The sequence below is a fragment of the Maniola jurtina genome, chromosome 28 (assembly GCF_905333055.1).
Source record: "Maniola jurtina chromosome 28, ilManJurt1.1, whole genome shotgun sequence".
Lineage (NCBI taxonomy): Eukaryota > Metazoa > Arthropoda > Insecta > Lepidoptera > Nymphalidae > Maniola > Maniola jurtina.
In genome coordinates, this window is record NC_060056.1 from 2,673,941 (window position 1) to 2,690,801 (window position 16,861).

General features: G+C 38.9%; 2 protein-coding genes across 2 annotated transcripts; both read right to left on the reverse strand.

Moving 5' to 3' along the window:
- Positions 1-104: 104 nt before the first annotated feature.
- LOC123879333 lies at positions 105-1,431 on the reverse strand. Its single transcript, XM_045926979.1, has 2 exons — positions 1,275-1,431; positions 105-1,046 (listed from the first exon to the last, which is right to left on the reverse strand). The coding sequence occupies exons 1-2, from the start codon at positions 1,318-1,320 to the stop codon at positions 106-108; spliced, it is 987 nt and encodes a 328-aa protein (XP_045782935.1). The 5' UTR covers positions 1,321-1,431; the 3' UTR covers position 105.
- A 2,360-nt stretch (positions 1,432-3,791) lies between these two features.
- Positions 3,792-15,772, reverse strand: LOC123879302 (zinc finger protein 62 homolog). Its single transcript, XM_045926946.1, has 11 exons — positions 15,526-15,772; positions 14,374-14,511; positions 12,338-13,045; positions 11,192-11,389; positions 10,632-10,756; positions 9,795-9,905; positions 8,221-8,354; positions 7,811-7,880; positions 6,671-6,782; positions 5,127-5,237; positions 3,792-4,016 (listed from the first exon to the last, which is right to left on the reverse strand). Exons 1-11 carry the CDS (start codon positions 15,667-15,669, stop codon positions 3,792-3,794), a joined length of 2,076 nt encoding a protein of 691 aa, XP_045782902.1. The 5' UTR covers positions 15,670-15,772.
- Between the last annotated feature and the right edge of the window lie 1,089 nt (positions 15,773-16,861).

Sequence of the window (16,861 nt, forward strand, 5' to 3'; positions counted from 1 at the left end):
GCGCTCTATAGGGAAGGCCTATGTCTAACAGTGGACGTCCACAGGCTGATGATGATGATGAAATAAGTACTTTTCGTAGGGATTATCCTAAAAAACTTATAAGTTTTAAGATTTATTAAGTTCATCTAAAACCATAGACAAATCTACACTATGATCGCCAAGTGGATCAATTCTTAAATCATTTCCTTTAGAATTTTTCTTTGATCTTTCTGTGCCATTTTTTTCATTATTGATACTTTTGACAAATATCTCTATGTCCTTATTTACGATTATTTCCTTTGTATTTGTTAAATTTCCTTTTTTAGTCATATTTACATGATGTTTAGATAGTTTATCTTTGGATTCAGCGTTTCTTTTATTATCGTTCAACAATATTTTGCTCAAATCAACATACTGAAGTATGTTACCAAAATCTCTATTTATTTTAACTTTAGCTGTTTCGTTCAAAGTATCGTATTTATCTTTTAAAATATTAATAAAGTCTTTAACCATATTGTGTATATCTGTTTTTGTATATTCAGATATATATTCCTTTTTAGCAAATTTATCGGATTTATCAATTAGTTTATCCAATTCAGCTTTATCATTATTATCGTAATAACTATTAAACTTGTCAGCCAATTTAGTTATTATAATTTCGTTACCATTCAAAGCATTCTGCAGATTTTTACGTATTTGATTTGCATCAGCTCTAGAATATTCCTTTAATAACGCCACAATAGCTCGTTTAGTGTTTTCGTTGAATACTTCTATTGCATTTAAAACATTTTCTGCTTCATTTGCTAGAAGTCTTACAATTTCTTCTAAATCTTCGTCATCATACTTGATGATATTACGAGTTATCTTTTCAATGAACTTTGAAAATATTTTTGGTTTATCTTTTTCAGTTCTCAGAAATGCCTTAACCGGTGTAATAGCTTGTTGTATTTGGTCTATAAAACTGCGGATTTTGTTTATGAATGAGAAATTTTCTTCGCCGGGTTGGAAAAGAAGCGAGGTTTCCAACGCTATGTTAACGCTTCTAGGATTCGGAGCTTTTGTTGCAACTGTGAAGAAATAATATCTTTTATAATAAGCTTCCAGAAGACATAGTGAGATGTGTGGAGTGGAACGTAAACTGTTGGGCCGTGAAAAGGTAGCAGACAGACAGACAGACACACTTTCGCATTTATAATATTAGTGTGGATTAACGAAATCTATTGAACTACCTACCTACGTTTTTTAAGCAATTAATAGTTTAAAAAAATACGATTAGAAATGTGTATTGTACCTACCAAAGAATAGATTCATCACAATGAAAAAATATATATTATTTCCCATTTTCACAATATACAAACGGTTGAATGCAAGTTTTATAGCACTATAAAAAAACTTATTTTAACTGCAAAATAGTTTTATATAGTAAAATATTTGGTTTTTTTTTATTCACTATAGGCAAGCGCTTGACCACAATCACACCTGATGTAAAGTGATGATGTGGTCTAAGATGTGACGCGTTTACCTAGAAGGTGCCTAAGATAATTACATAGTCTTAGAAAAAATACATAATATTTGGCTACAATATGGATACCTATGATTTAGAAACAACGGAAATTTTAAGAAAGATACCAACGATGTTTTAAGAGTCGACGTATAAAGAAAGAAGTGATTTTTTAGAAAGAAATTAACACTTTTAGGTGATAAAAGAAAACACTCATAACGTCATTAGCTTATTTCGCTTTTATTCACATTTGAAGTAACAGAGTTCGCGGACGTGGCGCAGTCTGGCGTCGTGTGGCGCACGCGCAGCCTGGCGGGGTCTATCTACAGTACTATGTAGAGCGTTTATACAGAACATCGTTATTTCTTGATATACATAGGCATCTTCTAGGATATTTTTCAAAGAGTCGACGTATAAAGAAAGAAGTGACTTTTTAGAAAGAAACTAACACTTTTAGGTGATAAAAGAAAACGCTTATAACATCATTAGCTTATTTCGCTTTTATTCACATTCAAAGTAACAGAGTTCGCGGATGTGGCGCAGTCTGGCGTCGTGTGGCGCACGCGCAGCCTGGCGGGGTCTATCTACAGTACTATGTAGAGCGTTTATACAGAACATCGTTATTTCTTGATATACATAGGCATCTTCTAGGATATTTTTCAAAGAGTCGACGTATAAAGAAAGAAGTGACTTTTTAGAAAGAAACTAACACTTTTAGGTGATAAAAGAAAACGCTTATAACATCATTAGCTTATTTCGCTTTTATTCACATTCGAAGTAACAGAGTTCGCGGACGTGGCGCAGTCTGGCGTCGTGTGGCGCACGCGCAGCCTGGCGGGGTCTATCTACAGTACTATGTAGAGCGTTTATACAGAACATCGTTATTTCTTGACATACATAGGCATCTTCTAGGATATTTTTAAAAGAGTCGACGTATAAAGAAAGAAGTGACTTTTTAGAAAGAAACAAACTTTTAGGTGATAAAAGAAAACGCTTATAACATCATTAGCTTATTTCGCTTTTATTCACATTCGAAGTAACAGAGTTCGCGGACGTGGCGCAGTCTGGCGTCGTGTGGCGCACGCGCAGCCTGGCGGGGTCTATCTACAGTACTATGTAGAGCGTTTATACAGAACATCGTTATTTCTTGATATACATAGGCATCTTCTAGGATATTTTTCAAAGAGTCGACGTATAAAGAAAGAAGTGACTTTTTAGAAAGAAATTAACACTTTTAGGTGATAAAAAGAAAACGCTTATAACGTCATTAGCTTATTTCGCTTTTATTCACATTCAAAGTAACAGAGTTCGCGGACGTGGCGCAGTCTGGCGTCGTGTGGCGCACGCGCAGCCTGGCGGGGTCTATCTACAGTACTATGTAGAGCGTTTATACAGAACATCGTTATTTCTTGATATACATAGGCATCTTCTAGGATATTTTTCAAAGAGTCGACGTATAAAGAAAGAAGTGACTTTTTAGAAAGAAACTAACACTTTTAGGTGATAAAAGAAAACGCTTATAACATCATTAGCTTATTTCGCTTTTATTCACATTCAAAGTAACAGAGTTCGCGGATGTGGCGCAGTCTGGCGTCGTGTGGCGCACGCGCAGCCTGGCGGGGTCTATCTACAGTACTATGTAGAGCGTTTATACAGAACATCGTTATTTCTTGATATACATAGGCATCTTCTAGGATATTTTTCAAAGAGTCGACGTATAAAGAAAGAAGTGACTTTTTAGAAAGAAACTAACACTTTTAGGTGATAAAAGAAAACGCTTATAACATCATTAGCTTATTTCGCTTTTATTCACATTCAAAGTAACAGAGTTCGCGGATGTGGCGCAGTCTGGCGTCGTGTGGCGCACGCGCAGCCTGGCGGGGTCTATCTACAGTACTATGTAGAGCGTTTATACAGAACATCGTTATTTCTTGATATACATAGGCATCTTCTAGGATATTTTTCAAAGAGTCGACGTATAAAGAAAGAAGTGACTTTTTAGAAAGAAACTAACACTTTTAGGTGATAAAAGAAAACGCTTATAACATCATTAGCTTATTTCGCTTTTATTCACATTCGAAGTAACAGAGTTCGCGGACGTGGCGCAGTCTGGCGTCGTGTGGCGCACGCGCAGCCTGGCGGGGTCTATCTACAGTACTATGTAGAGCGTTTATACAGAACATCGTTATTTCTTGATATACATAGGCATCTTCTAGGATATTTTTCAAAGAGTCGACGTATAAAGAAAGAAGTGACTTTTTAGAAAGAAACTAACACTTTTAGGTGATAAAAGAAAACGCTTATAACATCATTAGCTTATTTCGCTTTTATTCACATTCAAAGTAACAGAGTTCGCGGATGTGGCGCAGTCTGGCGTCGTGTGGCGCACGCGCAGCCTGGCGGGCGTCACCTTGTGCACGCGACGCTTGTGCGTGTACAGGCACGCACTCTGCCTGAACGTGCGTCCACACAGATCGCAGGAGAGGGGTTTCTCGCCCGTGTGTATTAGTTCGTGTTCGCGGAGACACTTTGTGTCCTGGAAAAAATGTTACGGGTTTTAGGGTTCCGTACCTCAAAGGGAAAAACGGAACCCTTATAGGGTCACCTTGTTGTCTGTCTGTCCGTCTGTCGTGTCAGCAAGATCAGACCAGAGACAATTTAGAAGTATACAAATTCCCAAACTGACCGTGCTAGGAATCAAACCTAGGGGCTCGTTGTTTGAAGTCAGTAAAAAATATTATGAGAGACGTGTAGCCTAGTTATAACAATGCATATCAATTGATTGTGATTGTTAAGCAACGTTGACCCAAGTCGGTAACTGGATGGGTGACCGACTTCAGAGGTCCGAATTTGGCCTTTTCGTTTCTTCCGTGCCTCGGAGAGCACATTAAGCCGTCGGTCCCGGTTACCTAACTAAAAGTCAATTAACCTAAGAGTCGACATCTCGTTCTTCTCTAAGCACTAATTCGCACGAACCTGTTAAAACCCGGCGTTGTGCTGACATTACAAAGTGCGCGTTAAAAAAGCGTTGACGTGTGAACAGATACTTGGGAATGCATTTGTTCTATTTGAAACGCTTTTTCGACGGACGTTAAAAAAGCTCTCGTGCGAATGAGGCTTTAGTCTAGTTGTGTGCAGAAGGATCTGGGGACTCCCACCATAATACGATTAATGGAAAGGGGTCACGACCCTCAGTAATGAGGAATAACGACTATGGAGAGAAACATGGAGCTCAACCGGTAAAGGAGTGGACTAAAAACCGAAAGGTCGACGGTTCAAAACCCGCCCGTTGCACTATTGTCGTACCTACTCCTAGCACAAGCCTGACGCTTAGTTGGAGAGGAAAGGGGAATATTAGTCATTTAACATGGCTAATATTCTTTTTAAAAAAAAATTGGTTGTCTGTAAAGTCGGTTTACTGACGATAGTTGAACGTGACAACAAAGGCCGATTGTGCTTCTTTGTCGCTCGTTCAAACCTTACCTTACCTTGCTCGTGCACTTCAAGCCTTACATGGAACGCCTCAGAGCGAGGTAACGCCGCATGAGTCATGTTTTTTCGTGCGTGCAGCCGGCTCTATCGAATTATAAGACGTTGTCACGTCAAAAAATATTAGGCCTAATATTAAATATTAGGCGTGTCGTACCCTGAAAGCCTTCCCGCAAGTCTGGCACAGTATCTTGTCGCCCGACTTCTCTTTGATGCCGAGGTGCGCGCGGCTGACGTGTCGCGTGACGCAGCGACGAGTCGCCAGAGCCTACAACCAATATCATTCCTAACTGTTAGCGTTTTGTAAAAGAAAGTTAACATTATTAACCCCCGACCCAAAAAGAGGGGTGTTATAAGTTTGACGTGTGTATCTGTGTATCTGTCTGTGGCATCGTAGCGCCTAAACGAATGAACCGATTTTAATTTAGTTTTTTTTTTGTTTGAAAGGTGGCTTGATCGAGAGTGTTCTTAGCTATAATCGAAAAACATTGGTTCAGCCGTTTCAAAGTTATCAGCTCTTTTCTAGTTTTCTTGTAGAAAAAAAGGTAAGATAACCCTTAGGTTCATAATATTCAAGTGTCAATTGACAAATGTCAAGCTGTCAAGATGGACGTTGCCTAGATATACATAATTATTTATTTGAAAATGATGTTTTGGAAAACTCAGATACTTTGGATCGTAGGCGCGGACTAGTCCAAGAAAATCGGTTCAGCCGTTTGAAAGTTATCAGCTCTTTTCTAGTTACTGTAACCTTCACTTGTCGGGGGTGTTGAAAATTTTTAATTTACACTTGTTTTCAAGTTAATGTAATCAAGTGTAAATTAAAAATTTATAACACCCCCGACAAGTGAAGGTTACAGTAACTAGAAAAGAGCTGATAACTTTCAAACGGCTAAACCGATTTTCTTGGATTATACCTAAGAACACTCTCGATCAAGCCACCTTTCAAACAAAAAAACTAAATTAAAATCGGTTCATTAGTTTAGGAGCTACGATGCCACAGACAGACACACGTCAAACTTATAACACCCCTCTTTTTGGGTCAGGGGTTAATAATGTAGTGATCACCCTCCTACGTTCATTCCTACCTCCTCCTACCTCTGTACCAAACTTCATATAAATCGGTTAAACGGATAGACTCTTAAGAATTCCGTAGGAATTCATTAATTTTCAAGGATAAAAAGTGGCCTATGTTCGTCCTCGGGATGTAAGCTAACTCAAAATCAAATAAAATTAATCAAGCCGAATTTCGTCAAAATCGGTTAAACCGTTGGGCCGTGCAAAGCTTGCAGACAGACAGACACACTTTCGCATTTATAATATTACTAGCCGATGCCCGCGACTTCGTTCGCGTGGATGTAGGTTTTTTAAAATTCCCGTGGGAACTCTTTGATTTTCCGAGATAAAAAGTAGCCTATGTGCTAATCCAGGGTATAATCTATCTCCATTCTAAATTTCAGCCCAATCCGTCCGGTAGTTTTTGCGTGAAGGAGTAACAAACATACACACACACACACACACACACATACAAACTTTCTCCTTTATAATATTAGTGTGAAGTGTGATACTACGGATCATCAGTAGATCATGACCTTTGTTTTTGCTAGCGTTCTGATCACATCCCGTATGGGTGTGTGCGTGTGCGTGCGTGCGTGTATGTGCGTGCGTGCGTGAGTGTGTGTGTGTGTGTGTGTGCTTCACCTTGTGGCATATAGGGCACTTATGCTGCGTCTTCCCCATATGATTGTAGTTCACGTGGTCGTTCAGTGCGGTTGCTGTGCGGAAGCCTTTGTCGCACATCGTGCATTTGTATCTAGAAAAAATGATTTTTTTAGAAAGAAAGAAAAACCCAGCCAAGTGCGAGTCAGACTCGTGCACTGAGGGTTCCGTACTTGGGTATTTTTTTCGCCATTTTGCAAGATGAATCAAAAATAAATAAAGATCTGTTTTACAATGTACAGCTAAAGCCCTTTCATATGAATACCCCATTTGGTATAGTTATCTCACTTTGAAAATTGAAAATACTAATTATTTGTTCATGAACACATTTTAATTTTTTTTGGTGATGTTACCACAAATTCACGGTTTTCGGATTTTTTCCTTTAAGACCTATAAGCTATAAGACCTACCAACCTGCCATGGTCAACCTGAAGTGCCCTATAGGTCCTCTTGACAGACGGACAGGCAGACAGACAACAAAGTGATCATATAACAGTTCCGTAAAAGGGAGTAGAAGGGAAGAGAGTAGGTTGTAAGGGAGGGAAGGGTTGGGAAGGTAGAGTTTTTTTTGTTGTAAAATTTTGAGCGAGCTATGGAGAGGGCCATGTTAGGAGTTTCCCTGAGGGATAAGATCCGAATTTAGGAGATCCGCAGGAGAACCAAGGTCACTGACATAGCCCAAACTATTAGCAAGCTGAAGTGGTAGTGGGCAGGCCATGCCTGTCGTAGAGGCGATGGCCGTTGGAGCCGGAAAGTCTTTGAGTGGAGACCGCGTATAAGCAAGCGTAGTGTAGGACGCCCTCCAGCACGATGGACCGACGATATAATACGGGTAATTCGGTTGCCATATTGGTAACGTCTGCGTTAACAATTTGAGCTACGCTGACGACATGGTGCTTCTCAGCCCCTCAATAAACTGCTCAGTATTTGTGACCAGTTCGCTAAAGAACATGGCCTCAAATACAATGTAGCGAAAGCCGAAATATAAAGCGGCTGGCGGGAAGTGGCTGGATGAGGAAGGCTGAGGACCGGGTGTGGTGGCGCTCTATACTGAAGGCCTATGTCCAACAGTGGACGTCCACAGGCTGATGATGATGATGATGATGAAAGTTTTGAACTAACTTGCGTACATCGGTGACGGCGTGCTTGCTGGAGTACTTGAGGTGCTTCTCGTAAGAGTCGCGCGACACGAATCGCTTGTCGCACGCGACGCAGTGGAACGTCGCGCGAGCGCCGTGGATGCGCGCGTGCGCTCTGACGCCGTCGCGACGCACCATCTTACCGCAGACTGCACATTGTTCCATCGGTTGGGGGGCCGCGTGGATCCTGGAAACCGGCCAAGTGTGAGGCGGACTCGCACACGAAGGGTTCCGTACCTTCACACAAGATTATCTACTTTTTTAGGGTTCTGTACGTTACAAGCAAAAACGCTACCCTTATAAGATCACTTTGTTGTCTGTCTGTCCGTGTCTGTCAAGAAAACCTATAGGGTACTTCCTACGGGGTGTTCTCGTAAGAGTCGCGCGACACAAATCGCTTGTCGCACGCGACGCAGTGGAACGTCGCGCGAGTGCCGTGGATACGCGCGTGCGCTCTGACGCCGTCGCGACGCACCATCTTACCGCACACTGCACATTGTTCCATTGGTTGGGGAGCCGCGTGGATCCTGGAAACCGGCCAAGCGTGAGGCGGACTCGCACACGAAGGGTTCCGTACCTTCACACAAGATGATCTACTTTTTTAGAGTTCCGTGGATACGTTAAAAGCAAAAACGGAACCCTTACTACTTCTTTTCTTCCTACCTACCTACTACTTTTTTTCAGGGTTCGCGCACCGAGAGTTCCGTACTCGGGTTATTTTTTTCAATACTTTGCACGAAATTTTATTTTTAATTATCAAAAAAACCACTTGGATTTACTTAATGTGTCAATCTGTCTATTTATCAATAGGGTTATATAGTGCTTCCATAAATAATATGCAACTACATTGTTTATGGAAACACTAGGTAATATTGTCGCGCGACACGAATCGCTTGTCGCACGCGACGCAGTGGAAAGTCGTCGCGACGGACCATCTTACCGCACACTGCACATTGTTTCATCGGTTGGGGAGCCGCGTGGATCCTGGAAACCGGTCAAGTGTGAGGCGGACTCGCACACGAAGGGTTCTGTACCATCGTACAAGATGATCTACTTCTTTTTAGAGTTCCGTACGTTACAAGCAAAAACGGAACCCTGATAGGATCACTTTGCTGTCCGTCTGTCCGTGTCTGTCAAGATACTCTATAGGGTGCTTCTCGTAAGATTTAAACTTTTACAAGTGATTTTGCATCGTCAAAATAATCTACCACTGGTTCGGAATGCCGTTCCTACCGAGAAGAACCAGCAAGAAACTCTGCGGTTGCTCTTTTCAGGTATTCAATTTACAATAATATGCCATACAGCATACTGTATACAAGCAATTGCAGCGCCGTGTATTGCTGGAGCGAGTCAAATCCAGGCTTTTTTGTCATTTACATAATCTTCGAGCATACTTTTGATACATTTTTTAAACTTGTGTCCTTGTGTAACTTATGTTGTGTGTTTTACTTGTGTAAGTCTAAAATTGACTGTGGAATTTTATTATAAAATACTAGGGAATGCCCGCGACTTCGTCTTCATGGATTTAGGTTTTTAAAGATCTCGTGGAAAATATTTGATTTTCCGGGATGAAAAGTTACCCATGTCAATTACAGGGACGCAAGCTACCTCGGTACCAAATTTCATACGAATCGATCAAGTGGATGAGTATTTAGGAATTCTGCGGGAACTGTTTGTTTTTCCGGGACAAAAAGTAGCCTATGTCCTTCCCCGGAATGTATCCTAAGTCTGTACAAAATTTCATTAAAATCGGTTCAGCGGTTGAGCCGTAAAAGCGTAGCAGACAGACAGACACACTTTCGCATTTATAATATTAGTATGGATTACACTCATTCGCACAATTGACTTTCCCACTTTCCTGGATTACTGGGAGCGTAGGATATGCGAGCCTATTACGGTTTCTAGTTTGCCTGTCGTGGAAATCACCGATTTTTTTGTAACTAAGAATATTTCATGATGATACTCACTGTACATGTTTGGTGAGCGTGTTTTTGAACGCGAAGGTTTTGCCGCACGTGTCGCACTTATGGCCCTCCCTGTGCTGTCTCATGACGTGCTTGTATCGCTGGTATCTGTTCCTGTAACAAGAGTTACAATTACTTGTTTATCTACGCTCATCCTAATCCTAATCTATACATATAATAAAATTGTAGAAAAGTGGTGTCTGTACAATGGAAATATATAAAAAAAAGTAGTAGGGGTTGTTATTATATCGATGGCGAACCCGAAATTGTAATTAATCAGAAACGGCTTATTCGATTTAGATACGGTTTTCACTAATATATTGTAGTAAGCTTCACTTAACATTTAGTGTTTATTTCATGTCAATCGGTTCATAAATAAAGAAGTTATGTCAATTTAAAGAATCACGGCGAACATTTTTAACGTACAGAGTACGTACTACACGCCTCGCGCCTGAGCGTCCGTGGCTATATAAAGCGCGCTGAGAGCTATTCCACGCGAACGAAGTCGCGGGCACAGCTAGTCCATACTAATATTATAAATGCAAAAGTGTGTATGTCTGTCTGTCTGCTACCTTTTCACGGCCCAACAGTTTAACCGATTCTGACGAAATTTGGTACAGTCGGGTAAAAATCTGCCGAAGCCCTGCCGCCAAGCGATATAGCGTTCCGGTTTTCTTGGATTATAGCTAAGAACACTCTCGATCAAGCCACCTTTCAAACAAAAAAAACTAAATTAAAATCGGTTCATTCGTTTAGGAGCTACGATCCACAGATACACACGTCAAACTTATAACACCCCTCTTTTTGGGTCGGGGGTTAAAAATAATAAAGATGACTTACTCAAAACACTTATTACACTCAGCACATTTATACCCTGATGGTGAATCCTCGTTTGTCTGTTCTTCTGTTACATCGCTCTTTTTTGGCGCCAAATCTGGTTTCGTTTGTTGCGCTCTTCTTTTGAGCTGTAAAATAAAAAATCCGGTCAAGTGCGAGTCAGACTCGCGCACCGAGGGTTCCGCACTCGGATACTTTTGCCGACATATTGCTCGATAAATCAAAAACTATTATGCATAAAAATAAATGAAAGCCTGTTTTAGAATATAAACATAAAGCCCTTTCATACACCACTTGATATAGTCATCTTACTTTGAAAATTGAAAATACTAATTACTTGTTCATGAACACATTTTAATTTTTTTGTGATGTAACCACAAATTCACGGTTTTCGGATTTTTTGCTTTACTTGTGCTATAAGACCTACCTACCTGCGAAATTTCATGATTCTAGGTCAACGGGACAGGATTTTAAGACAGACGGACAACAAAGTGACCCTATAAGGGTTCCGTTTTTCCTTTTGAGGTAGGGAACCCTAAAAATATGTCGAGAAAATAGCCTACCCGTCTGATTATATCCTTGGTTAACACATTCCGCATATCATGCGTGTTCTTCAAATGTAACAGCATATCTATCACATTGTAACACACTTCAGTACATTCGTTACACTGATATTTGACGTAATGTTCGTCCTTGTGTTGTGCTAACCACCAGAACTTTATGTAAACTTGACAGATGTCACATTGTATGAATTTCGATTTCTGTAAAATAAACAAGTGTAAATTAAAAATTTATAACACCTCCGGTAAGTGAAGGTTACAGTAACTAGAAAAGAGCTGATAACTTTCAAACGGTTGAACCGATTCTCAAGAACACTCTCGATCAAGCCACCTTCCAAACAAAAAAAAAAAAACTAAATTAAAATCGGTTCATTAGTTAGGGAGCTACGATGCCACAGACAGATACACAGATACAGAAAGACACAGTCACACACACACAAACTTATAACACCTCTCTTTTTGGGGCAGGGGTTAAAAATACAGTAGGTTAAGTGGAAAGTATTTTAAAGAAATGTTACATTTGGACATAATTTTTTAAATCAGCATTCGTCATCCTGTAAAACATTGGAAATGACACTCATTTACATTGTAAATAATGAAAAAAAAACCGGCCAAGTGCGAGTCAGACTCGCGCACCGAGGGTTCTGTACTTGGGTATGTTTTTCGACATTTTGCACGATAAATCAAAAACTATTATACATAAAAATAAATAAAAATCTGTTTTAGAATCTACAGGTACAGCCCTATCATATGATACCCCACTTGGTATAGTTATCTAATTTTGAAAATTTAAACACATTTTGTTTTTTTTTTAATGATGTAACCAAAAATTCGTTTGTTTTCGAATTTGTATTCAGATTTATTCTTTTACTTGTGCTATAAGACCTACCTACCTGCCAAATTTCATGATTCTAGGTCAACGGGAAGTACTCTATAGGTTTTCTTGACAGACACGACGGACGGGCGGACGGACAGACAGACAGAAAGACAACAAAGTGATCCTATAAGGGTTCCGTTTTTCCTTTTGAGGTATAGAACCCTAAAGGTATATACACCATTTTGAATTTGAAAATGGATATCTTTTTCCAAATTAACACCCCATAAATACACCTAAGATGTCTGAAATCGTCAGTTAAATCAGATTGTTACCTGTAAATGCGATTTTGAATTGTGTTCCTCCAAATCATTTTGATCCTTAAAAACTTCTACACAAGACTCACACTTGTATGACGCGAGCACATAATCATTTTCAGACTTCCTTCTTTCAATACTAGCTAACAATTCTTCTTCAGTCATTCTCATTCTAGAGAAACCATCTTCTTTTAAGAAATCCTCTTCTTTCTTAACTTTTCTTTTGTTCCAAAGAGTTTCTATTTTAATCTTTTTATCTTTGGGATCTTTAAATGTACTTTTACTTCTTAATTTTCTATTATTTTCAAGAGGTTTTATTTCAAATTTTCTATCTACTACTGTTATATTATTTAATTTAGGTTGACTCTCCACTTTTTCATTGATAATATTAACTTTTATTTCATTTTCTAATACTTCTATAATATCATCTATGTTGTCTATGGATTCTCCTTTTGATAGTCTTTTATTCGAGGTAAGAGGTTTTATTAATAATTTATTTTCTGATACTGTAATTTCTTCTACATTATCTATGGTTGATTCTCCATCACTTACACTAGCCAATTCATAATCTATGTCTATCAAAGGTGTTTCTGATTTTACTGGAATGTGAATATCAGGTCCACAGTCTATAAAATTGTCTATGGCAATATCGTGAAATATAAATTCTTTGTCGTATGTATTTTGGTGAATCCTAGTTAGTTTTGATAGACTATTTTGGGGTTTCAACTGAAATAAAATAAAGCTCATAAACAACAAACCAAATTCCCTTTTTACCCGATTACGGCAAAGGAAGGGTTATGATTTTAGCAGTCTATGTATGTTTGTATTTGTGTTTCACCATAGCGCCTAAACTACCGAGCCAATTTTGATGAATGAGGTGTCAATCAATTTGTTATTATGGTCCGCGTGACATAGGCTACATTTTATACGAAAAAAATCTACCTGACAAATGTTACATCCAAAAAAGTGGGGGTTTCCAAAATTTTTTTTTGCTATTATATCGAGTGGAATATCTAATGAAAAAAAAATCTGAGTTCTATTGCTATCTATTGGCAGTTCGCGGGTAGTAGTCGGTTTTCAGTGCTGGTTTGACTTTATCTTGTGTTTATGAAGCTTTTTATTTGAAGTCAAAAGCTTTATCTGACTTTGTCTGTGTTGGTGTTAGCTGGCGGGCGTGCTCTGCCTTTTTGGAGTGTTTTTTTTTTTGTTAAAACTGGCTGGAAAGCACTCTAATGGGGTGCCGTGCGTGTGTCGGCGAGTATCGGCACAGACGGGGTCCATACTTGTATAGTTTCCCTAACTTGTTACAAATAACTACAAACTTGACATTGGCTAATCTTTGTAAAGCCAGACAAGAGAAGAAGAAAAAAAAAGTTTTATTTGGTGGGAGGCTATGGCTGTGGCCAGTTACCACCCTGCAGGCAAAGCTAAACAGTCAAACGATTTATTAATAACTAGAGGATGCCCGCGACTTCGTCCGCGTGGATTTAGGTTTTCAAAGATCCCTTGGGAACTCTTTGATTTTCCGGGATAAAAAATAGCCTATGCCTGTCCTTATTTCGTCAAAATCAGTTGAACTTTTGGGCCGTGAAAAGGTAGCAAACAGACAGACAGACACACTTTATTTATTTATTTATTATTCTCAGGTACGCCCACAGCATGTTCATAAAACACTTAAAAAAATACAATAGTACAGTCATAGTCTGTTTCGCATTAATAATATTGGTATTCTTATTTGGTGATATTTAGTGATATTTGGTCGCATTAATAATATTGGTATTCTTATTTGGTGATATTTGGTTGCATTAATAATATTGGTATTCTTATTTGGTGATATTTGGTCACATTAATAATATTGGTATTCTAATTAGTAATATTTGGTGGCTTTCTCATTAATAATATTGGTATGGATAAGGGATATTATTTTAATAAAACTCAAAATAGATTTAAGGGATGGGCCGTCAAAAGCTAGCAAAGAGGCCGACAGACACACATTCTCATTTTTAACATTAATATGGATTAACGCTCAAAAGTCTCAAATAGCCTACACTTACAATAACTTGACCATCAATAATTTGAGACAGCTGTTTCTGAGCATCGCACACCTGGTCAATAAACCTCCGTTGCCTCCTCATCAGCGCACCACACTCCCAACAGATGTATAGCTGTGTCCCATCTCTCCTGAACATAGCCTGGAACCACAGAATCTAAATTTATAAAGACTAGATTTTAAAACATGGTAAAAGAAAAATAAAAGACTAAATTATGCCTGTGATTTGGTCCACATGGACTACACAAATTTCACATCTCTATTTTACACCCATAAGGTAGCTGTTTTTTTTTAAAGCATCTAATATTAAAATTTTTACAAATCTGCTTTTGACACAACAAAAAAAAACTAAGGAAATGTCTATGTCATAGATGGATAGATAAAAAAAAAATTGCACACAAAACATGAAATAACCAAACCAAAACAATTGTGTGCAAGGGTGGCCTTATTGATCACAGCAATCTCCACCAGGCAACCTTTAGTGAAAGGAGAAACTAGGCCAGAATAGCTATCTGCATGCCTAATTTCAGCCTGATTGGACTAGTAGTTTAAGCTGTGCGTTGATTGATCAATCAGTCAGTCTGTTTATTTTTATTTCTAATAAAACTCGCAACGAAGGGGTTCCATACCATCATACAAGATGTCCTCGTAAAACTTTGTAGTTTTAAATTGCATGATGGCTATTTTGGAATTCGCCATTTTGGACTACAGGGTTCCGCACCGAAGTATGCCAACGGAACCCTATCACTAACCTTGTCTGTCCGCGGGCTGTATCTTGTGAACCATAACAGGTAGAGAGGTGAATATTTCACAGAATGTGTATTTTTATTGCCGCTACCTAACCTACTCCGAAGGGATCCTGGGTCCAGAGATCCAGGGGGATATTCATATCTTTCCTTTCGGGACGGACGGACTGACGGATGGACGGACAGACAGACAGACAACAAAGTGATCCTATAAGGGTTCCGATTTTCCTTTTGAGGTGGGGAACCCTAAAAACGAATGATATGACTTTTCTCATGACAAGCTCAACACTGCAGTAAGGAGGTTGACTATATTCCGGCATTCCGAACCAGTGGTAGATTATTTTGACGATTGAAAAGCACTAGTAAAAAGTTTATTTGAGTAAAAATCTATTCTATTGTATTAAGTTTACCTCATATGCCTCGGAGTCCACCGAAACTAGTGTAAATAAGTTGTTTACACCATCCTTGAGCTTACAAAGTTGACTCAATTTCCTATCAACGCTTAGGCATGCACAACAGATCTTTTTTAACGTTAGTTTTGCATCGTCTTCCATATTTATTTTAATTTAATAAAACAAAATCAAAAGTTTACATGAAAAATCTGTGAAAAATGTACAATTTGTTTGTAGAATTTTTTGTTGACTAAATTCGAAAACCACAGATAAAAACATGGTTTTTTTTTACTACGACCACAGACAAAATTAACTTTTTGAGTTGTTTGACAGTTTGCTAGGGATGCACCACAGATGCACCACAGGATGCAACAGTTTACAGCATAGATAATAAATACACTCTTTACAGTGTCCAGTGATATCGATCTTTTGTTGATAGAGAAATCGATTGTTGATAGTTGAAACTTTCAACTATCAACTATCGATTTCTCTCTCGATTTCAACTTGAAAGTTAAAAGCGCCGGTTGAGACCCTGTGCTCAGTGGTGAGCCGTCGATGTGTTGATAATGATCATGATTATGCATACTAATATTATAAACTAGCTGATGCCCGCAGCTTCGCCCGCGTGAATTGGTCAGATCCCCTGCAGCATCAGGATTGAGGAGTTGGACTCCAAATTTTTATGAAACAATGTCGCAAAGTTCCTCTATCGATTAAAAAAGAAATGACACAAATCGGTTTAGAAATCTCGGAGATTTCGGTGTACATAGGTAGAAAAACACAACTCCCTTTTTGAAAGTCGGTTAAAAAAGTAGCCTATGTTACTCCCTGGTCAATTCTCTACTAGTGTGCCTGTCTGTCTTTCTGCTACATTTTCACGGCCCAATAGTTAAACCGATTCTGATGAAATTTGGTACAGGGTTAGCTTATATCCCAGGGACGGACATAGGCTACTTTTTATCCCGGAAAATCAAAGAGTTCCCACGGGATTCCTAAAAACCCATCCGCTTAACCGATTTGTATGAAAGGTACCGAGGTAACTTGCTTGCGTCCCTGTAATTGACAAAGGCAACTTTTTATCCCGGAAAATCAAACACGGACGGACAGACAGATAGACTAACAACAAAGTGATCATATAAGTGTTCCTTTTTTCCTTTTGAGGTACCGGAACCCCAAAAATGAGTAGGTGAATTCGAAAAAAGCGAGGTAGTCAGTTGGGAATTCGAACAGGTTTTTGATATTGGATTACAACATAGATTGTGTTTTTATCCATAGTATAATATTAAAATTAATGCGAAAGTGTGTCTGTCTGTCTGTCTGTCTATCTGTCTGTCTGATTATAATGAAATTTGGT

Excerpts from the sequence above, each read along its gene's own strand:
- LOC123879333 (XM_045926979.1), bottom strand. The coding sequence starts at position 1,320 with ATGGGAAATAATATATATTTTTTCATTGTGATGAATCTATTCTTTG. Across the intron at positions 1,047-1,274 it reads TGTGATGAATCTATTCTTTG|TTGCAACAAAAGCTCCGAAT; the intron begins GTAGGTACAATA and ends ATTTCTTCACAG.
- LOC123879302 (XM_045926946.1), bottom strand. The coding sequence starts at position 15,669 with ATGGAAGACGATGCAAAACTAACGTTAAAAAAGATCTGTTGTGCATGC. Across the intron at positions 10,757-11,191 it reads CCAAGGATATAATCAGACGG|CTCAAAAGAAGAGCGCAACA; the intron begins GTAGGCTATTTT and ends TTTATTTTACAG. Across the intron at positions 8,355-9,794 it reads ACGCTCACCAAACATGTACA|GATCCACGCGGCTCCCCAAC; the intron begins GTGAGTATCATC and ends GCCGGTTTCCAG.